General features: G+C 41.5%; 2 protein-coding genes and 1 long non-coding RNA gene across 7 annotated transcripts; 1 reads left to right on the top strand and 2 right to left on the bottom strand.

Annotated features, from left to right (window-relative positions):
* The first annotated feature begins 175 nt into the window (after window positions 1-175).
* LOC135548390 (basic helix-loop-helix ARNT-like protein 1) lies at window positions 176-19,779 on the top strand. Of its 3 annotated transcripts, XM_064977939.1 has the most exons (19): window positions 176-270; window positions 4,267-4,349; window positions 8,320-8,388; window positions 8,576-8,720; window positions 9,092-9,112; window positions 10,455-10,517; window positions 10,669-10,826; window positions 10,977-11,056; window positions 11,171-11,263; window positions 11,722-11,839; window positions 12,358-12,507; window positions 12,678-12,924; window positions 15,363-15,469; window positions 15,750-15,900; window positions 16,323-16,399; window positions 16,571-16,679; window positions 16,873-16,966; window positions 17,160-17,253; window positions 17,355-19,779. In XM_064977939.1, exons 3-19 carry the CDS (start codon window positions 8,376-8,378, stop codon window positions 17,510-17,512), a joined length of 1,878 nt encoding a protein of 625 aa, XP_064834011.1. In that variant the 5' UTR covers window positions 176-270; window positions 4,267-4,349; window positions 8,320-8,375; the 3' UTR covers window positions 17,513-19,779. The 3 variants fall into 3 exon arrangements, with proteins under 3 accessions (XP_064834011.1, XP_064834020.1, XP_064834030.1); XM_064977948.1 differs by lacking the exons at window positions 176-270; window positions 4,267-4,349 and adding an exon at window positions 5,652-5,822; XM_064977958.1 differs by lacking the exons at window positions 176-270; window positions 4,267-4,349; window positions 8,320-8,388; window positions 8,576-8,720; window positions 9,092-9,112 and adding an exon at window positions 10,067-10,130 and having other exon boundaries at window positions 17,355-17,956.
* LOC135548662 (uncharacterized) lies at window positions 12,408-14,968 on the bottom strand. Of its 2 annotated transcripts, none has more exons than XR_010456868.1 (3): window positions 14,899-14,968; window positions 12,612-13,963; window positions 12,408-12,493 (listed from the first exon to the last, which is right to left on the bottom strand). It is a non-coding gene; the product is annotated as an uncharacterized LOC135548662 (long non-coding RNA). The 2 variants fall into 2 exon arrangements; XR_010456869.1 differs by having other exon boundaries at window positions 12,612-13,958; window positions 14,899-14,961.
* LOC135548601 (BTB/POZ domain-containing protein 10-like) lies at window positions 18,640-23,655 on the bottom strand. 2 transcript variants are annotated; one of them, XM_064978376.1, is made up of 8 exons: window positions 23,516-23,655; window positions 21,942-22,138; window positions 21,472-21,784; window positions 21,190-21,292; window positions 20,464-20,584; window positions 20,080-20,277; window positions 19,617-19,727; window positions 18,640-19,506 (listed from the first exon to the last, which is right to left on the bottom strand). In XM_064978376.1, the coding sequence occupies exons 2-8, from the start codon at window positions 22,093-22,095 to the stop codon at window positions 19,178-19,180; spliced, it is 1,329 nt and encodes a 442-aa protein (XP_064834448.1). In that variant the 5' UTR covers window positions 22,096-22,138; window positions 23,516-23,655; the 3' UTR covers window positions 18,640-19,177. The 2 variants fall into 2 exon arrangements, with proteins under 2 accessions (XP_064834448.1, XP_064834442.1); XM_064978370.1 differs by having other exon boundaries at window positions 21,942-22,159; window positions 23,516-23,643.
* Between the last annotated feature and the right edge of the window lie 1,937 nt (window positions 23,656-25,592).

The raw sequence follows: 25,592 nt of genomic DNA, 5'->3' as shown, positions 1-25,592 counted from the left end.
GTTGCGTTATTCTGTGGCTTCATTTGATGCTTCATGTAATTTCATTGGATATAGCTTATATTGTCTTCCCCATGTTCATTGGTCCATAAATACACCGAGCTATTCTATTTGCTAGAAGCTCAATGCCTTGATCTCGAAAGCACCCAATTGGTTCATAAACTGGGTTAGTGGTGCAACGATCATCACAGGAGGAAGAAAGTAGGTCAGTGTATTCCTCCTGCCTATTGTCGTTCCAATCCGCCTCAGTACACATGTGCTGCCTTTCCACACGTAAGTCATATACTTTGTTATATATTATGCAAAAGGACTATATCATGTTTCCATTATTCAACATTGTGAATTTGGTATACTGTGTGCATTTCTTTACTCGTATTATGGTTTCAATTGGCTGTCTAAAGCCATTCCCGAGGAGGTGCAGTCATCGGTTTACAGTGTAACTTTTAAAGGCACACAGTGGCATGTAATGCCGGGGGAAAAATGCGATTTGTAGGTGTCTAACCTAATTTACACATCTGGAATGACCGTATGTCATTGTATTTGATTGGGAGGCTATTGTTTTCTATTTGTACATTGCGTGATTTGCCTGAACTTCCCTATCACGGCTCGGATTTAACGAGGTCATAGCTGTGTTGCATAAAACATCTAGTGACGGGCGGTTGATTACCTGTTACAATCATTTGCCTTTTATAGGCCTGTATAGTCATCCTTTAATTAACAGCAACAATGTTTCTCCTCTATATGAGCAATGCAATGCGGATGTTGGGCTGATATTGATACAATGTAATGAAAACATCCTGCACTGGATTCTGTTCTGTTTCAGAATATATCAAATCAATGCGACATTCACTGACAGATTTCTTGCCGTTTGTAACCGATTATGTTTCATTATTTACCGTTGTCATTAGGCCTATATGCTTGACACATCATGGTGCAGAATAGTCTAATAATAGCCATGTATTTCTTCCAAGCTCCAATGTTAGTGAAAACAAATACTATTTTTGTTATAATTTGAGCAAATCCCTCTGCTCATAAAAGTACACCATTAATTGCAGACTGCTGTAAAAAAAAAACGGTAAAAAAATCTATAGAAGTTGGGCAAGCTATTTATAAAAAGAGTCTCAATATGCTGTATATTCCTGACGAATAAATGGCTACAGTACACCATGTTCAGGGAATGCACATTCCAATGCTCACTTTTAGAAGGACATTACTCTTCATGCTATTCTTAAAATCTGAATCAGCTATTCCTGAAAAAGTCAACAAGTGTATCAGTAATGTGACAGGAATGACATAGATGATGCTACAGGGTTTTAATTTGACATAATATGCCATGAAGGTAAATAGAGGTCATTGGGGTCAGAGAAAATTCAATTGTGATTGCGTTGTCTTTACTAACTCCTTGATGGACAGTAGTAGGCTATAAGACAGGTCTTGTTTTTGTTTTAGGAAATATTTACCTGTCAGTACTGCATATTAACACAGGAAAAGTGGATTCTATTGGCTACTTAATCAAATGTTGGTAATCATCCTTTACTTTAGCGAGTTGCAACATGTTGCATTATGTGTGGTGCTTGGTTGTTTCCACTGGAGCTGTGCAACTCGCAGTAGCTTTTATGTTGGCTACCCAAAATTACACACTCCTTGATTTTTCACTTCTATTCTGAAGTCTCTCGGTCTTTCTTTCTTCATGTTGCCCTCATCCCCAAAGCCAATTTTAGGTTTCAAGGGGGGGATTGAACAGCAAACAAGGCATCGAATTTGAACACACTCCTACAGTGTATATGACCATAACCTGACCATATCTGCCTGCCCTGCCAGTATGATGATCCTCTCAGTGTTTTCACTGAGGTTTCTCTGAGCCTACAGTAGCTCTCAAAGAACATGCTAAGAAATTCAAGCTGCTTTTTGTCAGTCAGGAATATTGTACAACATGCTTGAAGCCAACAGCAAATTTGCAGAAAGAGCAGGATATGCTTGCTGTTGCTAGCTAATTTGTCCTGGAATATAAACATTGAGTTATTTTACCTTTATTTTACCTTTATTTTATCCGGGCTCTTCACTGGCCATGGCAGAACATTGACATTCCTGTCTTGCAGGAAATCACGCACAGAACGAGCAGTATGGCTGGTGGCATTGTCATGTCAGGATGAGCCTGCAGGAAGAGTACCACATGAGGGAGGAGGATGTCTTCCCAGTAACGCACAGCATTGAGATTGCCTGCAATGACAACAAGCTCAGTCCGATGCTGTGACACACCGCCCCAGACAATGACGGACCCTCCACCTCCAAATTGATCCCACTCTAGAGTACAGGCCTCGGTGCCCATAGGCCACGTTGTTGCCGGTGATGTCTGGTGAGGACCTGCCTTACAACAGGCCTACAATCCCTCAGTCCAGCCTCTCTCAGCCTATTGCGGACAGTCTGATCACTGATGGAGGGATTGTGTGTTCCTGGTGTAACTCGGGCTGTTGTTGCCATCCTGTACCTGTCCCGCAGGTGTTCGGATGTACCGATCCTGTGCAGGTGTTGTTACACGTGGTCTGCCACTGCGTCCGTCCTGTCTTCCTGTAGCGCTGTCTTAGGCGTCTCACAGTGCAGACATAGCAATTTATTGCCCTGGCCACATCTGCAGTCCTCATGCCTCCTTGCAGCATGCCTAAGGCACGTTCACACAGATGAACAGGGACCCTGGGCATCTTTCTTTTGGTGTTTTTCAGAGTCAGTAGAAAGGCCTCTTTAGTGTCCTAAGTTTTCATAACTGTGACCTTAATTGTCTACCGTCTGTAAGCTGTTAATGTCTTAATGGCCGTTCCACAGGTGCATGTTCATGAATTGTTTATGGTTCTTTGAACAAGCATGGAAAACAGTGTTTAAACCCTACAATGAAGATCTGTGAAGTTATTTGGATTTTTTACAATATTCATTACATGCTGTAAAAACACAAGGAATCCATCTCCAAGTGATTTGAATTTAGTAAATCTGTTCCCAAGTATTCCCATGCATAATAGAGAGAGACGTGCTCATATACAAATGTAAGCAGTTTGATATGATTACGTTTATGTCAAATATTATATCTGTTTGGGCTACTTGCAGTGAGATTTGCATTCTACAAATGATTTGTATCCTAACTATGCCACCCGACCAGCCGTTCAAGAAAAAAATCTGCCCGAGCTGAATCTATTTGATGATCCCTGCTTTAGGTGTTAGAGTAAGGTTCATGTCACTTAACCCACCTAACCCAATAATTTGAAGCAATAGCTTTTCCAACCAATAATAGAGTAATAATACAGTAATAATAATTCACAAAGTCAAAGGATGACACAAGCGTAGTAGGCTAGGTAGAGCAAAAGCTGCCACCTAAGCGTAGAGCTGACCGGGCAGAAATGTTTTGTTACGCTATTGTGAATGGTTGTCCAGCTGTCCCCTTTGCCCTTTCCCTTGGCACGCACAATACTTGTTAATCTCTGTTGCTGATTTTAAATATTATTTTTTTAACCCAAAATGGTCTCATTCCCTTTGAGTTATGCATGTGTCTTGTCCATTCTGCTGACATGCTTGATATTTTCCTCTGGAGTTGTTTATGAGAGTAGCTAAGTGCAGGTATAGGTGTAAACATTCCAAATCAAAAGAAGGCATTGCTGTTACCCTTGTACTCCAATGATGATATGAGCAGGAAGGTTAAAAGTCGAAACAGAAAGTTGTTCTGTTTATGGTGCGGAGAAGTGTGCATGTGTCTCACTGACCTATAAATAAGGGGTGTGTGTGTGGAGCCATAAGAGCACATGCTAAAAGGATTGAGAAGTGGTCTCTTTTGTATACATCTCCCCATAGAGCCATGATAGTCTGGGAAACATAAACATATATAGGCCTAGCTATTCTGTTCCTAATTACAGGAATCACATCAGGGACTGGGCTGTCTGTTGTCCATAGTATACTGTGTGGCGTTTGAAATGTTGTACTTTGTGGAGAACTACTGCAGTATGATTAGTCTTATAGGCATGAGATTTAGCATGGCAGTGATTGCGATCCCATTGCTAATACTATCCTTTTGGGGCTTGGCATAGAGGAGAATCTGTAGCCATCTCCTCTACTCACACTATCTCCAGATCACCTCCCATCTGTCGCCCATCTGAGCTTTCTGAACAAGCCACTTAATCAGAGCACCACTCGTTCTTACATCATAGGCCTAGATGAGTCGCCACTCCCAGCTGGCCAGTGTGTTTTACGCTGTGACCTGACCTCTTGTCCTATCTGATCCCTCTCCAGGTACTGTGCTGGTCGGTGCATCTGTTAGAAAAAGCCCAGCTCTGACATAAGGAGGCCAGTCCACTTCCTGCACCACCATCCAGGTATGTGGACGCACATGGTTCTGTGTGATTTCATAAGAATTGACAGCCGCTCTGAAATGAGTTCACGACCTTCGTTTGAAGTGAATCACCATTGACATTTGTGACGCACAGCTTCTTGCTGTTTCACTTCAAAATGACCACATGAGCAGTTGGCGGGGAGAACAGTAAGGGATGAAGTAAGTTATGAGCACAGTCAGTCAGTCATACATAAGCACAGTCATGTGTGAGGGTGGTTTTCTCACAGCTATCTGTGTTTCATCAATATTGTTATCTTGCATCTTATTAACTTGAACTGGAGTCTTATTTCTGCTTTTTTTAAAACATGTCTTCTAACCATCTATTCCACCAAAGCGTTAACGTCTCCTGTCTATCTTTCTAGACTGGGTCTTAGAATGCTCTGTTCTGAGTATAGGAGCCCACTGAGAAACAGACAGCTTGACTTGCATAGCGAACATAGGCCATGTCATTACAGGAGCCAAGCCTGAGCTTTCCAGGACGGCACACAATAGAAGGGAATTACAGTCTGCCTTACAGTCTGCCTATGATGATGCTGCTGAGTGCACAGAACACTCTGTTTCATCTGAACGTGACAGAACGATGGGATCACGTCAGAGGAGTGGCTTAAATAGGAACGCAACAGTGACATAGCATTAAGAACATTATGAAAGGGTGAAGTTCTTGCACGGCAGACAGTATCATAGCGCTGTGTAAGCTAACCATGCGTATCCAGCTGAGCTGACACACTATGTTCACCCTGACCCTGTTACTGCTTCCTGGTTCTGCTTCTTCTCTGCTTCTTCTCATCTGATCAAGGTTTTTGTTTCCGCACAGCTTAAACATAAACCTTTTTGACTCTTAGATACCACAGAGTTCATGTGCATTAAAACATTAGAAATGATCAGAATCCACCTTAGTGATCTTCTAGTGTTGTAACATGGATGGTGTTGAGTGTTACTGAATATGTGAATGCCATGGAGATGGTAAAATGATACAAAAGTATTTTCATTAGACTGATGAGTGGTGGCGTGAGGAGAGGTGAGACCTGCATGCTATCAGTGGGTTATGTGTAGTGGGAAAAGTTCCCTAATTGGCAACCATTCAAGAGGTTCCTGCACCATTGTATCCGGGAAAGCTAAGCTGACTTTAACGCAGGGTTTCCTTTTTCTCCTTCTTTAGTCAGTACGAGTGAGAGATTTTGTGTTTGAGTATACACTGAGCATACCAAACATTATGGACACCTTCCTAATATTGAGATTCACCCCCCCCCCCCTTTTTCCTTCAGAAGGGCCTCAGTTTGTTAGGGCATGGACTCTACAAGGTGTGGAAAGCGTTCCACCGGGATGCTGGCCTGTGTTGACTGCAGCTACTGGCACCTACTACCATAGGCTACCCTGGGGAGGCAGGGTAGCCTAGTGGTTAGCGAGTTGGACTAGTAACCGGAAGGTTGCAAGTTCAAATCCCCGAGCTGACAAGGTACAAATCTGTCGTTCTGCCCCTGAACAGGCAGTTAACTCACTGTTCCTAGGCCGTCATTGAAAATAAGAATTTGTTCTTAACTGACTTGCCTTGTAAAATAAAGGTAAAAAAATACCCTGTTCAAAGGCATTTACATTTTCTGTCTTGCCCATTCACCCTCTGAATGGCACACATACACAATTCATGTCTCAATTGTCTCAAGGCTTAAAAATCCTTCTTTAACTTGTCTCCTCCCCTTCATCTACACTGATTTGAAGTGGAATTAACAAGTGACAATCAACAAGTGACAATCAATCATAGCTTTCACCTGGTTAATGTCATGGAAAGAGCAGGTGTTCTTAATGTTTTGTACACTCGGTGTAGGTCTTTTAGCCTTCCTTTGGATTAGGTGACAAAATGAACATTTACAAAAAAGGCTTATTCTCAGGAGTACTGTTTTATTCAGCTTACAAAAAAACATGTAAAAAACCCCATTGATGATGAATGGTGTAGCAAGTCCTCTTTGCCCAGTGGATTACATGGTCAGCTCGGATGTCTGTTGTGACATATACCAGAGTGAAGGGTCAGGTTGTAGTGTAGTTGTCTATGGTGACGGTGACAATAACAAAGTTCCTTGCTGCAGGCAAGAAATTACGGGGTGTAATTATGGTGTGGTTCGATGTAATTAAACTCTGAAACTGTCACATCAAACGGATAGGGAAAAAGAGCTGGGGAAAAATAGGTCAGTGGAGAATCTAATTACAGTGAAAAGACTTTCAGGCACAGTGGAGCAGAGCATTAGTTCTGGTCTGATTACAGGAGCAGGACAAGCCTCAGTGACCTGAGGTAGCTGTGCTTTTTAAGGTATTTTTGTGCAACCTGGTCTGGGAGCATTTCGTAATTATTCTGTATGAAAACCCGAGACACTCCATTTAGTATGAAATGTTAAGTTTCATATGGTATGTATTAATTTATGGATGTCCATTACTCATTCGTATGATATGTTACGAATTACAATTTTGTATTATATTTGACAAATTTGCGAAATGTACAATATGTTACGAATTTGCAAAACAACTACAATATTGTAATGAAACAGCAGGGAGCAGGACTCGAACCCTCGACCTTCTAGCCCCAACGCGCTATCGACTTTGCCGCAAAAGCATGCTCGTGCGGCAGAGTCAATTTCCGCGCTTATAAACCCAGGGTCGTTACACTGTTACGAATTTGCAAAACGCATGCTATGTTACATATTCTAGCAAGGTGGCTAACTTTAGCTAGGCTAGGGGTTTGGGTTAAATGGTTAAGGTTAGAGGGAGGGTTAGCTAACATACTAACTAGTTGCAAAGTAGTAAGTAGTTGAAAATGAGCTAATTAGCTAAAATTGACCGTGATGAGATTCGAACTCGCAGCCATTGGGTTGCTAGATGTTCGCGATATACTTTTGTTTTTACATTAAGTAACCATCTGTCTTATGTATCCATACCAAACGTAACATATCATACTAATTTGAGTGTGCCGGATTATATTTACTGTAAACCTGAAAGTGCTAGTAGCATTGTTAATAGGTTATTTACAAAGCCTAGGAAACATGCAATCTGTGAGGGTAGGGCTAGGTGATATGACCAAAATAGTCCATTTCTTTTAAGGTATGGCGGTATTTGATAGTGTTTTATTATTCTGAATAATAAAGGTTGAAAATAGGTTTTATAAGTAGTGGATGACCCTAGGATGGCAAAAAATATCTATATTTTAATTGGTTTAAATGGACTTTCTCATCTATCGAGGCAAATTGACCAGGATTACAATGTTTTGTAATTTGAGGACGTTGCGTGGGAAACTACCAGGAGCGCTAAGTGATGGGTTAGCAGAGGAGACTAATTTAATCTGTCTAAGTGAGGTTAGGAAAAGGCCATATTAAATATTATAAAAGGCCATACTGGTTGGATTATATAAACAGTGATCAATGCAGATATGGGTTCTTTAGGGAATGTGACCCCTCCTGACAATCTGTCTTCCTCTGTAACATTGGTGTTGTTTTATCTGAATTAGCCTTTATATTAAGGACTAATCTCACTAAATCATGTCTCTGACTGACACCTAGGTTTATGTAACATATGCTGCATTATGTTATGAACACTATTCCAAACCATCCGTTTTTAGTAATCCAAGGTTTTCATTGACAACAAAATAAATTCTATCATTCTTCTTGTTCATTTTAGCTGGAGGTCAAGTGAATGATGCTTCTCAAAGATTCTCTTGATTGTTGCCTAAGGGAGAGAGAAAGGCTTGAGACTCTGCTATAGCTTTCACCTTATGTAAGACCATAGAGAAATCAATCGGTCCTCTTACATCCCCTTTACCAAATGGGCCATCTACGGTATACATCAGCACCACGTTCAGGTCATACGGCAGCTGCTCAGGTTCAGAGGGCTTTGTTATATGATGCTGCTGTGGTTTCCTCATGCCTTGTATATAAAGAGGATGTCTGACTCTGAACTGACTTGCCTTTCAGATCTGGGTCACTGCTGGAAAGAAACTGAGTGAGATGTTTTGAGGATAACTGGCCTTATGAATATTTGTGGTGAGTGTCACACCATCTTTAAAACAGCCACAGTTTATTTCACTTTTTGATCAATTGTCTTTGTCTAGGAATGGAGATTTGAATATCTTGTGTTCTTTCATAGAAGTCGCTTTCACGTCAACTGACCTTTTTGTTGTGTCTTATGGATAATAATAAGTGCTGAAATCAGTGTGTTTTCTCTCTATAGATGATCTAATGGCAGACCAAAGAATGGACATTTCCTCCACGATGAATGAGTTCATGTCTCCCGGCTCCACTGATCTAATCAGCTCGATCGGCACACCCGGAATGGACTACACACGCAAGAGAAAAAGCAGCACCACAGACTACCAGTAAGCCTGACTTCAAAACTGCTTATAGACTTTGTCCTACTTGCCACCTGAAGATAGTACATGTGCCAATCATCTTTATTATATTAATGTCACGTTAGTTCTGGTTTAGTGAGATCGCATTTTTCTGTTTGTCTATTATGCCATTTTCTGACAGATGTGTATGTTTGCTTGGCAGCTTTTTGATTAACTAGATGGAAATATTTTCTTACTGTGTGTCAAAGGTTTCCACTTAAAGTTGACAAGATAACTACCTACCTAGAAATGAACAACCAATTAGGAATAAATGGTAGCATAACCTTGATTTAGATTAGATCAGAATAATCAGTATACTTAATTTGAATTGTAATATACAAACTTCCTTGCTTTCACAGAATTGATGGATTTTCTTTTGAGTAAGTATCAAATCAAATTATGAACATTAAAGTACATGGTATTAAAGGAGCCAATCCCGTGTCTGATTAGTTGGCCCTGTGTGATCCTTGTTTGGTCAGGATTGGCTTCTTCTTTGATCAACCTATACAAACTGTTCTAGCATTTACCACTAGAATTAGAGGTTAGACACTAATGTATTCCTCATCCCTAATTTAGGTCAATGAAAAGGAATGCGCTATGGTGATCAGTACCCTGAGAGTGACTGGTCAGTTAGTATGTACACTATGGATCACTGTGAATATGGGAGAGCCAGTCATGCTATAGTGTAGATTTGAATAGCTAGAATTAGGATAAACATCAAAGCATGAAGGGGTGCTGCAGTAACAATCTTGAAGCACCAAGACTGTATTACAGTTGTGTTAAATGTATTTGCTGGTATTTAGTTTGATCAGGCCTTAATTTAATAGAGAGGGCACCCTGATTTGATGTATGATGGATGGTACATTATATTGTTGTCTGTAGCTCATTCACTAAAGGCACATATTTGTTTTTACTTCACTTAGTGAGACTTAAGACAACAACTCTGTGTGAATACCTTTGGGTCAATTTTGTAGAGCCAATCATATTTGAAATAACCTTTATTTGAGGCTGTTGAATGCTATTATAGTTTGGAGTTGACAAGTCTTGAAGTGGCACAAGATGAATGCTATTATAGTATGGAGTTGACAAGTCTTGAAGTGGCACAGGATATGTGCCACCATTCTAGGGGTGGCAGGTAGCCTAGTGGTTAGAGTGTTGATAGATCAAATCCCTAAGCTGACACAGTAAAAATCTGTTGTTTTGCCCCTGAACAAGGCAGTTAACCCACTGTTCATAGGCAGCCATTGTAAATAAGAATTTGTTCTTAACTGACTTGCCTAGTTAAATAAAGGTTAAATAAAAAATGTCATGGCTTAATTTCTTGTTTGTGAAAGGACAGTAAGGCTGAGGGGGATGACAGAGTAGGAGTTCAGCTGTGAACAATATCAGAGGCACAAGGTATTTCACCTGAATCTACACTAAGAAAGGTCTCAAAGAAACCAGGTTCATAATTTTGTAGGAACATTTCTAATAACTATTCATATAGATTCTACCAAAGATGGTAAGAAAATATTTGAATGGCTTGCATAAGTAATGTTGATGTTTCATGTCAAGTAAAGGCTCTCCATGTTTTTTTAATTATACAAATTTCAAACGACTTCTCACTTTAGTAATTTGCTTTATTCATAATTACATTGCATACTGTAACATCATTATTTAATATTTGTTGTAAAATAATTGTTTTACTATATTTCTTTGTACTAATGTTATTGCTCCTCAAAGGGATAGCATGGACACAGACAATGATAGACTTGGTGATCATCAATGCCGGATTAAAAATGCCAGGTAACCAAATGTTTCTATCTCCCATAGGATGACATAAAAATCGATGGAATAAAAATTAGAGATTAGTCATGTTTCTGTAAATACAGGCAGACTATGGATGTGTTGATTTGTTTGTCTGTGTTAAATGCTCTTTGTATTGTTTGGATGGTAGAGAGGCCCACAGTCAGATTGAGAAGAGACGCAGGGACAAGATGAACAGCTTCATAGACGAGCTGGCCGCACTAGTGCCTACATGCAATGCTATGTCCCGTAAACTGGACAAACTAACAGTCCTGCGCATGGCTGTCCAGCACATGAAGACCTTAAGAGGTGAGACGAGAAGGATTTCAATAGGACTGCTGCCAGAACAGTACAGTGATGACAACCACCACCATTCAGCTGATCAATAAAGTACATCAGAGAAATACAAATAACATATTGATTCATTTGTCTTACATATTAGCCTTTTCTGACTCACAGGTGCCGCTAACCCCTACACTGAAGCTAACTACAAACCAGCCTTCCTGTCAGACGACGAACTGAAGCACTTAATACTGAGGGTGGGTGTCCTTACCTCCATAGGCTGTATGGTGTCCTCAGAGTGCATTTCACAATAAGTATGCATGTGTGACTCAGTATTTCTCTTTCTCTCTCTCGTCTCACCCTCTCCACAGGCATCTGATGGTTTTCTGTTTGTTGTTGGCTGCGATCGAGGGAAGATACTGTTTGTTTCCGAGTCAGTCTACAAAATCCTAAACTACAGCCAAGTACGTCCTTTCCAATATGTTGCAGTTTTTTTTCCATTAAATGGTGATACTGTAGTTATTTTTACCCTCATAAGCTACCCTGATGACATGAATATAACATTTATTAATTCATTTTGATGATTGTAGACCCCCTGTAACCTGGTATTACTTTACAGACGTTTACATTTTAGAGACATTTACTTTACAGATGTTTACATTTCAGTCGTTTAGCAGACACTCTAATCCAGAGTGATTTACAGTTAGTTACTTATCTTAAGATGAATGCACTAAGACAACTACATATCAGTCAGTACATTTTCCCACAATAAAGTAGCTATCAGCAGTCTGTGCTAGTCAGAAAAAGTCAAGTACAAGTGTTAGTTCACAAAAGGCAAGGGTGTTAGTTATTTTGTATTTTTTATTGGCCTCATTTATGTAACATGGTCTTATCTTACGGCACTCTCTCCCTCTCTGTGCAGAATGACCTGATTGGTCAGAGCCTGTTTGATTACCTGCATCCTAAAGACATTGCCAAAGTCAAGGAGCAGCTGTCCTCGTCGGACACGGCGCCACGGGAGCGCCTCATCGATTCGAAAAGTAATGCACCCTGGCCACTAGTTACCAGCCTTTCTCTAAGTGCCCAGGGGGTGGAGAACAAGGAAATCAGGGACACCGTGTCTGATAGAGTAGAAAAGCAGACTGTAATCATCAGCCTGCTGTCCCCTGCATAGCTAGCACAGTGACACTCAATGTATAACCCCTGTACTGTGTGTTCCTCATCATTTAAATGTACGAAGCTAAATGTAGTGCTATTTTTACATCAAGACATGCTGGGTTTAGGGTAAATATAAACAGTCAAACCATTTATGTAAATTCAGCCAATTTAAATGCCAGTAGCTAAATGTAGGGTAGTGCTATTTTTGCATCAAGACACATGAGGTTTAGGGTAAATATAAACAGTCAAACAATTTCTGTAAATTCAGCAATTATATATGTATTGTAGCTTTATTTGCCAGAGTATGACTTGATACAGTATATATTTATAAAGGATCATGGTTGATACGGTTCCTGTCGTTGCAGCATAGGCTAAATGCTATGTTGTGTCTGGTCCTCAGCTGGCCTTCCAGTAAAGACAGACATCACCCCCGGCCCATCCAGACTTTGCTCTGGAGCCAGGCGATCTTTCTTCTGCAGAATGAAGTGCAATCGGCCCCTCATCAAAATGGAGGACAAGGACTTTCCTTCCACCTGCTCCAAGAAGAAAGGTACTTTAGCCTCCTGTCTTTTCCTTACGTAAGGGTGTTTTTTAATCTCCTGTGATTCATTTTAGTTAACAGTTCATTTGGTTTCATACCAATATACTACTTACTCATTGATGTCAGCGATAGCTCCAGAGTAGAGCTAGTTGATGATGATCCAACCACTGTATCCACAGCTGACCGTAAGAGCTTCTGCACAATACACAGTACTGGCTACCTGAAGAGCTGGCCACCCACCAAGATGGGTCTAGATGATGACAATGAACCAGACAACGAGGGCTGCAACCTCAGTTGCCTGGTGGCCATTGGACAGCTGCATCCCCACATTGTTCCTCAGCCAATGAACAATGAGATCCGTGTCAAACCCACTGAGTATGTCTCTCGTCATGCCATCGACGGGAAGTTTGTCTTTGTTGATCAGAGGTGAGAGATGTTTTATGGCATGCATGCAGACATACAAACATGTAGCAAAGGATGTGCCAGTTGGCCCCTAGACAGTGATGTTCTGACACCTGGCTGGACCTCGTGGGCAGTCCAAAGCTGGATTTACTGCAGAGTGACAGCTTATGTGTGAGTGAGGTTTTTGTCAATGTCCAAATATAGCATCAGCAAAATGTTCCAGATGGAGGTGTAATGGAGGCAGAGAGGGCAGACAGGATTCAGAGTAGATATGTTGACAACAAATACTCCACTGCCCCCTGACAAAACAATCCCATAACCTCACCACGTCACTAATACGGTTTGGTACACTGGGAATTTCTAGATAATGTCACAGGGTGCTATGTGATTGTCATAGGGACAAAATATCATATCACAATATTATTTTTTTAAACTGTATTTGACAGTATTTTATGTTTTTGAATACCAAAAGTTCTAAATGTTTTCTAAGTAATAACCCTAGGGTGGCAACGCATAAATTATAAGTGATTTCAAATGGGCTTTTTCCCTTTTTACTGTTCAATCCAAACAAAAGTGATTTTCAGCATTTATCCATTTCTGCTTTTCCTGCACTTGTATTATCATTTCCACACTGTGCCACGCTGCATGATATCTAAGCCTACCTAATTGAACAGTTGAAATCATAGAAATGATTATTCTAATTCTATAGTTGGTATATAGTGGGCAGCACCTTGGATACATTGTTGTTTGACATGACAACAGTGAGGAATTATCGATAGGGTGAGAACCAAAGTTTTCATCACTGTTTCCAGGTGACTCTAATTAGGTGTTACATGACATGTTTTCATGCTTCATGTAGCTAGCTAGCCAACATATTCTTTACCATCCCACTGCTACTGTTCTAGATGACTGTTGGGAATATACTAGTAGACAAGGCAGTGGTTTTTGTTGGGCATTTGGAAAGCTTGCTGATTAGTGGTTTGAGTGAGTTGGATGTTGGCTCTTCTGTGGTGATAGGGGATGTTTCTCCATGGTTTCTCCCAGAGCCTGTTGTTGATCTAAACTTGGTAGAAAAAAAATGAATGATTGGTCAGAAGTCAAGGATATAGGGAAACTGGTTCACAATTACATTGGTAGAAGTTTTTATGCATTTTTACCGCTTTTCACAGGTGGATCCAAGGACCCTGCTCCTGTGCGCCCACCCAGATTTTGGGCGCACAGGAGCAGGCATTTACGTTCCTGAATTTAATGTGCAGATATGTAGATGACTACATATACTCAGTTTAACAGTTGGCGTACAACCTGAGTATGCTCAGATTTCCTGTCTGTATATCATCTGGCAAATGTAATAGGAGTGACCTACTATTGGAGGTATTAATGTTATTATGGAGAATTGAGAGACTGGTTGTAGTAGTTCAACTCCGGTGTGGAAGGGAATTAAATTGTAGACCAGTTAGCCAAAAGAGTTGGAGAAGGAAAGATTGAAGTGTAAGGCCATTGAGGTTAGACTGGGTTTGGAACGGTCTATTAGAATTTAGTAGGGCTCTTTTATATTTTCTCAGAAGTACTGAGTTAGGTAGGAGGATTTAGAAATGTGGAGCTAATGTTGTAAACCGTGATTGACCACACACTCCAGCATAGTAGATGAGGGCATGCACCTTTAACGTTTGTTTGCGGACCGCCATTATATCATAGAAGAAGCAACATATTCATGCTTTGCCTATTCCTCTGATAAGATACCGTTGCACAACATGCTTTTCTTGGCTTACACCGGCACAAGTACCAGGCAGGTTTAGCTAACTAGATACGTTTGCTCTAACTCTTAGTACATTTAGCTAGCTAGCCAGCTAACTATCGATAAGCATTAACGGCTAACACAAATTTGAGCAACACCTTGCTAAGAGAAGACCAACTAGCAAACAGTAGTTTGCAGACAGTAAGATACACAAACGAATAGAGTAATTATAGAACGCTCGTGGAAAGTAGCATGTCACCAACATTGTTGCATCCATCTGACCTTGCGGAGTGAACGGCAAGAAAGTTCTTGTGACTCTATGGTCGAGCAACTGCGCTCTTCTTGAGTGACGGGGCAGGGCTTGGTGTGGTTAGCAGCATGACTCAAGAAGGAAACGGAGTAAACTATAAAAACAGACATTACACCCGCCAGAGTTGCGTATTACATTTAACAAACCGAACATTGGAATACCGTTATAGAAGTTAAAGGTAAAAACTGAAACCGGTCCGTACATCAATACCGGTATATAGTCAAATAGGGTATACCGCCCAGCCCTGGATTGTCATGGGATTGATTATGATCAAACATGCAAAGCAGGGAGGAGAATATTATTTTATTTGTATACAATAAAAAAAGATGTGGTCTAGAGTTACCTTAAAAATGTCCTAAATACCACTGGCCTGCATTGATAGTCAGGACTTGTGCTTAATACTGTTCTCTTTTGTAGGGCCACTGCCATTTTGGCTTATCTACCCCAAGAGTTGCTGGGGACATCGTTTTATGAGTACTTTCATCAAGATGACATAGGGCACCTTGCGGAATGTCATAGACAAGGTATGTATCAGATTGAACAAGGACACCAATATAACACCAAAGAGCAAAGTTTTAGACTCAGCGATACATTCCTGAGTCTCAGGCCTTACGTGAATAATTTTGTAATGTCTGGTCATTTTGTCATATAAAATGTATTGCGCTAAGCCTGTCACATAGCGAGTAGACTCTGATATGAATTAATATAGAACCTGGCAGGCTACCATTTGGCATGTCACAGAGGCCAAGTGTGCAGATATCATGCCTTATTGAGCTCACCCCTGGCTGCCACCTCTGTTCCTAGTGCTCCAGATGAGGGAGAAGATCAATACAAACTGCTACAAGTTCAAAATAAAAGATGGCTCCTTTATCACGCTGAGGAGTCGCTGGTTCAGTTTTATGAACCCTTGGACCAAAGAGGTGGAGTACATTGTCTCTACCAACACTGTTGTCTGGTAAGTAGCTACACACATCTGTTTCTGCTAGGACTTTCTTCCACAGTCCTCATTTAACTAGTCAATGCATAATATAACACTGTATTCATTATATTAGGGTCATATCCTAATAAAGTTGGATAATGAATGTAAGATTTCAAACAGCTGATTACATTTACAATGCCTACTGTGTCAAAGTTGTTTTATCACCACCACTATTGTTTCAACATTAAATCAATGTCCAACTCATATAGCTGTCTGGCTTGCCTCAGAAAACAAAGCATGTATTTTTGGAACTCTTGCATATTTATTACTGTGTCTTTCTAGAGCTGTTGGGCTATCTACGCAATAGATGTTAATAAGCTGCCCAATGAGGTGTGAAGTCACGAGCATGCTCAGTGATGATGCTCACTCTCTCTTCTCTCTCCCTTTCTCTGTCTCAGTGTGCCTGAAGGATCTGATGGCATCTATCCTCAGCTCGCCGCTTCCCCCCAGAGCATGGATAGTGTACTCACAGACGGTAAGCCTGCCCTCCTGCTGTGCTCTCACACAGCAGTTCACCCGCTTGGATGAAGCGTGACTGTACTTTGATGAGTTGACATACATTTTCTTTGTGCCTGGCATGACTGTGACTAAGTAATTGTTTGATTTTTCTGAAATGTGACTGAACTTTTGCGTTTGTTGGTTGAAGGAACCGGCAAGCGGGCCCTTCAGACCGTGCCTGGCATCCCCGGCGGCACAAGGGCAGGGGCGGGAAAGATCGGCCGGATAATCGCAGAAGAGGTGATGGAGATCCAGAGGTGAGAGGAACCATGTGGATTGTGTTATGATTGTCTTGTCAAACATAAATTGGCATGTCTGTATGGTCATAACCATACCATGGTCATCGACCCCCCCCCCCCCAGTGCATATTAAAAATGTCTGTGTGTGTGACTGAAACTGTATGGGGCTGTGTCCTGCTGTTTTTACCCTGTGTTTTCTTTACTCTTCCAGAATAAGAGGCTCCTCGCCCTCCAGCTGTGGCTCCAGTCCTCATAACTTCACCAGCACTCCACCCCCAGACATGTCGTCCCCAGGGGGAAAGAAGGTAAGAGCTCCGACCTGTCCTTCCCATTCTCCTCCACTTCAACCCCTCCCAACTGGGAGGAAGTCTGCTAATCACTCCACTGCTCATCCATGTGAAGTCAGTAATGAGCACATCTGGTGGATATTTTTAGTGTCTGTTGGTGGCTCATACTTCAGGATGCAATGGTGATTCCTGAATGTCAATTCTCTCACAGATACAGAACAGTGGAACCCCAGAACATCCCTCAGCAGGGCTGATACCGGGACCAGACTCCATAGGCTATCCGTACTCCAATAACTCCAATCTAAGTATGCATTTTCCCCCGCTATGAAATCTAATCTTGATTACAGTTAATGAAACTATCCACATAAAATCTTAGATATTTAACCCTTGTCCTTACCCTGTTTAGGCGATAACTCTCACATTGGCATTGACATCATGGATGAGCCAGGCTCCAGCAGCCCGAGTAATGACGAGGCAGCCATGGCAGTGATCATGAGCCTTCTGGAGGCAGACGCAGGGTTGGGAGGCCCAGTGGACTTCAGTGACTTGCCCTGGCCACTGTGAGGCTTAGGCAAGTCCTCCTAAATGGGCTGAACATGGTAGAGTAAGGGCTGGGTGTTACAGTATTCACATTGTGTCAGTTTGTGACCAGTACCAGAGAGCCATATCATCAGGGCTAATGTGACTGTAGCCTCACAGTAAGGCTGAATGCAGGCGGGCCCTGAAAAGGAAGGAATACTAGGCCTGGGATCGGCCATGATGTACAGTCCACCTCAGTGAGTTGGGGAAAAGTGAACTGCCTCATTACCCCTGTAGTATTATTGTACCAGTTATCCGGGTTTTTCTATGTCCATTCATCCTCACAGGCATTGAACCCAGCTCTTTTATAATGGCATTGTTTTTTTTGTGTGTGTTTTTACACTACAAAAAAACATGTCAATATTTCTAAAGAAAATTGTATCATACTTGTTTATTCTAATTTTCTCTAAATATGTATATGTAAAAGTGTATTGTATCAGTAGTGAATTATTTAAAAAAACTTCCTCTTGCTTATTTCCATTTTCAAAAATACAAAACAGGGCGGCCTGTATCAAGTTACCATCCAGTGGCATACAGTATCACTGCTAAATCAGCTGACGGGATTTTACATTGTTGCTACAATGCAGAAATCCAAGGTACTTTGCTACAATATGTTGTGTGGGAATAGTGAGTAATCCGTTTGCTTGCCAACAATAGATGAAATGTGACAAATCACAGACTAGTTCCTCTGCCAGAGTTGCTAGGAGACTGGTTGGTATTGTCCACACTACTTGTGATGTTTGCATATTATGGGGGCACACCATTTCTCATCACCCACTCACCTTCCTGGACTACCTCACTGCCAGAGGCATCCACCCACACACGGGATGTGCTTTACTACTGACCCCCGGGAAATAGTTGTTCCCTAGCAACAGGCAAACTATCCAAATGACCCATAAAAGGAAAACTTTCCTCCTGATCTGAAATCAGGTCAACTCAAACCACAATTGCAGGCTAGGTATTGCACATGTATTAGGCTACTTTTTGAACTTTCAGTTTGAAAGTGTAGGGGCTCTATGTAGAGGGATAAGGTGAAAGTAACCTCTTTCAACTCAAGTGCTATTAATGGATAATAAGCACAATGATAGGAATAAAAACACCATACAATGTAGTGATTTTAATGTCTTTATGTCATGCTGAATATCCAGGGAGCACAGAATCTCATTGCCAATCCTATGATGTCAACCAACCCAACCATTACATGATTCAAAGTATATCTGAGGGGAATTCAACAGTAATTTCCACTGAATGGTGATGAAATCAGAGGATTTTCTCCAGGGCCAGGCATCACGATCTGCACCTGTCCCCCAAACAAATAAAACTCAGGGGGAGAACACCACACAGTGCACAGCCCGATAACCATTGTAAATAATAATAGCTACAAAATAATTGGGTTTGCTAAATTTATTTCAAACAATTAACAGAAAAATAAATTCCTTTGGTCAAGTATTTTTTTAAAGAAAAAGAGAAATATGCCCTTTTGCCAGTCTTGTCCCGTATAGGGTTTTTACAATCGACCAGATCCTTGAGGCTCTAAGGCTGTGGAGGAGGTGCCAAGGCAATATGGTTATGATCCCCCTCTATATTGATCCCCCTCTCGCTCCATGCTGCAGTACGCTGGGAAGGGAGGTGTCAGGGAGGGGGCAGTCCTCAGACTGCGGGAGAGGGGGCGTCTGGGTCACCAGCATCGTTGTTGTAGCTGTACTGGGGTCCACTGGGGGACTGGTTAGGGAGGATGTCCAGCTCGTCCACCTGAGGGCCAGGGTGCATGTTGACCAGCTGGTCCTGGGGGATATCTGCAGCAGCTGCAGCCAGGTTAGTGATGGACTTGCTTTTGACACACTGGAAGTCAACATGGCGGCTCTTGCCCTCCTCCTTCTCCCAGGACATGCGGATGAAGGGCCTCTGGACGTAGTTGTAGATGACCTCAGGACGGCCACCAGGACGCTTCTTCACCTTCTCTTTATACGTGGGGTAACCTACCAATACATGGTGCAGACAACAGAGCCAGTGAGTTTGCAATGCTGAATCAAAATCTTACATTTTTGCTCTGAACCCCAGCAAATACATGATAAAACCATAATCTTACCTTCAATGCCTAATCTTATTTTCTTCAGTCCTCTCTCCTTTAAAACTGATTTGGCAACATCTCGATTTTCTATATACTTGAAGAATCGGTATAGTTTTGTGCTGTATATTACTGCAGAGAGAAAATAAAATGTTGTGAAACAGCAACTCATTATCAACAACAACTTTTTAAGCAGTGTCAATTAAATTTGTCCCTTTAGGTAAGTGAACAACAGTTTAATCCACAGCATGGATTACTAATTAGGAAGATCACATTTTTGGTATCTTATTAGGATCCCTATTAGCTCTTGCGAAAGCTGAAACTCTTCCTGGGGTCCACACAGAACATGAAATAATACAGAACATTAATAGACAAGAAAAAGCTCAAGGACAGAACTACAAACATTTAAAAACGGCCCACATAACGTACACACAAAATATCTAGGTCAAATAGGGGTGGGTGGAGAGTGTGTGGATTCACTCACTCTGTGAGTACTCTTCTCCCATCTGTGGTGGGTACTCTTCGTCCCAGTCCACTACGTCATCATCAGTGAGCACCACGATGTGGCATTCTCTCTCTCCACTCTGGGCACTGGCCACCATCAGAGGCACAACCATTTCCTCCAGGTAGAACTCAAACTGACGCCGGGCACCATCGTTAGATAGCTCATGCATGAGGGCACCTAGGGACAATGGGACATGGTCAGTCAGGAGACAGCAGTTCAGAGACGCAAACCAACACGCTAACTTCCCAGAACATTTTCATCAGTCTTACGGAAACCTAATTAATCACTAATAAGGGATATGAAAACCAAGGGCTCATGATTTATGTTCACTGAGCCAACCGGGTAAAAAGGGGGTATACTCACTGAGGTCTCTGCACTTGATGGTGCTGTAGTCAAAGGTGATGCACAGATAGTCACATGCCTCCCTCAGCTCAGGGATGGAGATTCCATCGGGGCAACGGATTATTCCAGACTTGTAGTAATCCTGCCAGTTAGAGAGTAAACAGAGAAAACACAAAAGGCAACCATTACAGAGACTGCCTCACTCAGACATCAGCCCCCCCTTCCTAAAATGGTCAAAATGGCCAACGCCGTCTCCCTTACAGTACGTAGATATCAGTTTACTGCCAGTTGAGCTGGGCATGGATTAGATTTGCAAATGCAAAAATAAAAAGGTACATCTTTCAAATCAAATGCTATACCTCTAAGAGAGATCCCTGTTTGTCAACAACAGCCCACATTTGAATCAATCCATTCCTCCATATTCACATCAGCAGCCTACAGCCACTGGTACTGATTCTTGTACTTGTTCTCCAGACACTCATAGCCTCAGTGGACAACTCTACTCTATTCTATAATAACAGTCCAAGGTTGACTCTGTAGCCTTGAGTAAATGTTTTTGGCTACAAATAAGTTAATCAATTCAGGATGACTATGAGTAGCAGGCTGACCCTTGTGGCTCAGAAGAGCAAAGGTTAGCAACTGCAACGCTAGATCAAGGAATTGTTTTCTTCAAGTAAAAACAGTCAATAATTGACCAAGCTAGTAAAAGGGAGTGTTGTACTTGGTAATACAGTGCTATTGACTGACCAGGATGGCTCGGAACACCGTAGAGCTGATGCCTTCAGCGACTTCATACTCTCCTTTTTCATTGGGCCGTGTGAAATTGTGTTCCCTTCCAGATCCAAACATTCTGCAAGAAACCACAAAACAGGTCACATTTCAGTGTTGTTCAACATTCATACAATAAAAAAGCTAAAGGAAAAAACCAATGTAGGTGATATAGCCTCATATAACCACACTGGTAAAACAAAACTTGATACGGATTGATGATTTCACCATAACAAAGTACAACAATGAGGTCAGCCCTACCTGCCCAGCATGGTGTTGGGCTGTGCTGTGAAGATTGAAGGGTCCACCACGAACCGTGTGTTATCTACTATAAGAGTGACCCTCTCGGAGCCTGAGGTCCGGATGCTGCGGGTACCCAGGCCCGTGCCCAGTCCCTCCTTGCTATTCTCATAGACAAACACCATCTCTCCCACCCCCAGGCTCTTAAAGCAGCCTTCAGTGCTGGACAGGCTGCTGTTACGGCTGCTGACCAGCCCGCTGCTACTGGAGCCGCTGGGGGAAATCCTCTGAGGACGGGGGCTGCTGGGCCTGGAGCCACCGTCCCTCTCACGGTCTGGAGGTGGAGGGAGAGAGACACTAACTCACTGGCATGACAACTGACCTTTCTCACAGACTACTTCTATTACATGTCAACATTAGAATCCAACATGTTCTCTTAGAAATCTTATTTTAGGAGACTTGTGAAAGTGTTCTCAGTACGTTCTACTCACCACTGTTGTGCTGGCGGGTAGGCGAGGTGACATTTCTGATGCAAGGGGTGAGCTGGCCCTCTCCCCTCTCGTGCGACGAGTCTCGGGAGCGGTCGCTGGAGCGGCGGCGGTCGCGTGAGCGGTCATTGCCCCCGCTAGCACCATGCAGGCTCATCTTCACCAGGTCTGCCTCCAGTCGAGATGCACACGACTGAGCGCTGGCCAGAGTAGAAAGCACACTAAATACTAATTGCAGTTAAACTCTACACAGATATCACACAACACACACACTCTCCCTCTGTTGTCCTTCCTCCCCTAATGTATTATTACAGATTGCAGGTCACAAATCCTGTGTCTGTTGTAACCGTAAGAGACACTCAGAACCACAGTGAAAGCATGGTTCGGGGCTAGAGCTTTACTAGAACCAGTATTTACCTCTAGAGGTAATTATAACAACACCGCCCTGACGCACTGCCTGGAGCAAGAGAAACAATGTAGTCACACACTCAAAGCAATAAGTAACAATGCATCTATACTGGGAAAGTCAGATATTTGGAAAGACAGACAGTATAGAAGCAGCCCTCAAACCCAAGAAGACTAACTGGACAGAATGGAAAAAGACATGTACACACAAAAGCAGAATCCCTTTTATTGTAGGCGGACCACTTGTCTAATTGTACATCTTTTAAAGAAAAAAGACATTAAAAGCACTATCAAAATGGAACGGGGTCTTTAATCACAAATGGTTACTTCCCTATATAGGCCTACAATCATGAGTAATAGTGTCCCATTTAGTATTGAAATATTGAACATATTGTCCCAGTCTGTTAATATGAGGGCACATCACATCAGTGAGCCATGGAAGTATAAAAAGGCCAACGTTCCTGTTGGGAGAGAAGCCAAAAGACACAAACTTGCATGGTCATGTTCTGCACCAGTTCTTAAAAATGAGGAAAAATAAGGTCTGTTTTTGCAAGAGTTTGCTTTGCAAGTTAGGTAGCTGGTCTCTCTTTGGACTCTTAAATAACTGAACTACAATTACCCAAGAAATGCCAAAGTCTTCCTTTCTGCCAAAACAACAGCCAGTAAAGGGCATAAACACTTTACTTAGTTATAAAGTGTAGTTATAAAGTGTACATAGTGCTGTCATGACAGTGGACTTCTAAAAGAATGACTACTGGGAGCGTTATGACAGCCCATCTGACTTTACAGTTATGATAAAAACAGTAGCCTTTTATGATGTTGGGCTCAAGAGTAACCATCCCTTCATTGGAAATCACAAAGGACAATGTCAACCTTATGAAATCAAAATGTATGTTACATGTGCCAAATACAAAAGGTGTAAGACCTTACCAACAAGCCCTTAACCAACAATGCAGAGCTTTTTTTTTTGTAAGAAAATATTTGCAAAATGCACAATGAGTGTGTGACTATGCTGAAAAACATATGTCTAGCCTATAATATGATGGCCTATACCTATAGCACTATACACATGATCATGGATGTGAAATGTCTCTACAGAAATGCCAACTACATTGGTTAGTGTCAGTTCTTTCTCACATTACACACTATCAAATACAAAGCAATTGCCTCACCTCGAGTGCTTGCAGAGTTTGCGAGGTCGGTTGTTTTTCGTTCCCAATTCTCAGTGTCACTTGAGTTGCTATCATATGACTGTGGACGTGCTGCCATCACCAGTTCACAGAGACGTCCAACCCGGATTATTCACCATTCATAATCTGACATGACGAAGGGAGTCGAGTTAGATATTCATTCACTGGGTTGATTCAGGAGAGCAAAACCAGCGGTAAATATTCACATAAATGCAAGTTATAGGTTCAGTGAATACGAAACTAAAATCAGTTCCCCTTCCCCAGCTAACGTCACGATGATCCCGAATAATACGAGCTAAACTAATGGTGGCTAACTAACAATCATGACACTAGCACCCAAACGAACTAATGTGATCACAACATAGCCAGCAGTAAATTAGTTACCAGTCCCAACTAGTAAATAGCAGATGATTTAGAATGCTTGCAATATATTTGTTTAGCTAGCCAGGCAGTGGCTACCTATGTGAAGCTGGCCACAGTAAGGATTGGCCACAATAGTGTAATTTGCGGGTCGCCTTCAAGATAAAAGTCCTCTATTGAAAGCGATGCAAACGGATACATATAGCGGAATCTGTCCATATATAATGCTAATCAAGGTCGAAATGTTGTTATATAATCTAAGCAAAAGACAACAATTTGTTAATTTGACGAAACAAAGACTTCAGAATTGTGGGGCGACAGGTATTCTAGCGGTTAGCGCGTTGGACCAGTTAGCGAAAGGTTGTGGATGGATGTGTCATTTTTGGTCAACGATCGACACAAAATACTCTGTCAAAGTGGAAGGAGAATCTTTAAAAAAATATATAATAATATGAATTTATGAAAATGTTAACACTAATATACCTTAATTCGATAAGTATTCACACCCTTTATTCAATACACGTTAGAAACTAATTTGGCACAGATTACAGCTATTAGTCTTCTTGGGTAAATCTCAGAGTTTTGCACACCTGTATTGTGTAATATTTGCCCATTATTATTTTCAAAATTCTTCAACCTCTGTCAAGGATTTGGGGATCAATTTTCAGGTCTTGCCAATAGATTTTCAAGCAGATTTAGGTCAAAGCAACCATTGGCCACTCAGGAACATACATTTCTTCTTGGTAAGCAACTCCAGTGCATATTTGGCTTATTGTCCTGCTGAAAGGTGAATTCCCCTCCCAGTACCTGGTGTAAAGCAGACAAACAGGTTTTCCTCTAGGATTTTGCCTCTGTCCCGTTTCTTTTCATCCTGAAAAACTCATACCATGCTGGAGCCAGCACCATGCTTGAACATAAAGGAGGCAGTTAACTCAGTGATGCATTCCTTTGCTGTGTTTTCTTTGCAGTATTACTTAAGTGCCTTGATGCATACATGTTTTGGAATATTTTTTATTCTGTGTATTTAAATTGTTCTTTTCAGTCTGTCATATAAGTCATTATATTGTAGAGTCACTACAATGTTGTTGATCCATCTTCAGTTTTCTCCGATCACAGCCTCTGAACTCCGTAGCTGTTTTAAAATCACTGATGACCTCATGGTGACATCCCTAAGCAGTTTCCTTCCTGTCAGGCAGCTCAGTTCAGAATGACAACTTAGTCTGATGTGTCTGGATGGTTTAATATATCATCCACAGCATAATTATTAACTTAACCATGCTTAACGTTATATTCAATGATCTGTTATTGTTACCCATCTACCAGTCACTGCCCTTCCTTATGAGGCTTTTAAAAAGCTCCTTGGTCTTTGTAGTTGAATCTGTGAAATTCAATACTTGACTAAGGGACCTTATGGATATACAGTACCAGTCAAAAGTTTGCCAAGAGCGTGCAAAGCTGTCATCAAGGCAAAGGATGGCTATTTGAAAAATCTAAAATATGAAATATATTTAGATTTGTTAAACACTTTTTTGGTTAATACATGATTCCATATGTGTTATTGCATATTTTTGATGTCTTCACTATTATTCTACAATGTAGAAAATAGTAAAAATAAAGAAAAACCCTGGAATGAGTAGGTGTGTCCAAACGTTTTACTGTATGTATAGGGGACAGAGGAAGGGGGTAGTCATAATTTTTT

This window comes from Oncorhynchus masou, chromosome 1 (genome assembly GCF_036934945.1).
Source record: "Oncorhynchus masou masou isolate Uvic2021 chromosome 1, UVic_Omas_1.1, whole genome shotgun sequence".
NCBI classification, from domain to species: domain Eukaryota; kingdom Metazoa; phylum Chordata; class Actinopteri; order Salmoniformes; family Salmonidae; genus Oncorhynchus; species Oncorhynchus masou.
This window is presented reverse-complemented; position numbering and strand designations above follow the sequence as displayed.

Excerpts from the sequence above, each read along its gene's own strand:
- LOC135548390 (XM_064977939.1), top strand. Across the intron at positions 11,057-11,170 it reads TGAAGCACTTAATACTGAGG|GCATCTGATGGTTTTCTGTT; the intron begins GTGGGTGTCCTT and ends CCCTCTCCACAG. Across the intron at positions 16,400-16,570 it reads GGATAGTGTACTCACAGACG|GAACCGGCAAGCGGGCCCTT; the intron begins GTAAGCCTGCCC and ends TGTTGGTTGAAG.
- LOC135548601 (XM_064978376.1), bottom strand. The coding sequence starts at position 22,095 with ATGAGCCTGCATGGTGCTAGCGGGGGCAATGACCGCTCACGCGACCGC. Across the intron at positions 21,785-21,941 it reads TACCCGCCAGCACAACAGTG|ACCGTGAGAGGGACGGTGGC; the intron begins GTGAGTAGAACG and ends CTCCACCTCCAG. Across the intron at positions 20,278-20,463 it reads CATCAAGTGCAGAGACCTCA|GTGCCCTCATGCATGAGCTA; the intron begins GTGAGTATACCC and ends CATTGTCCCTAG.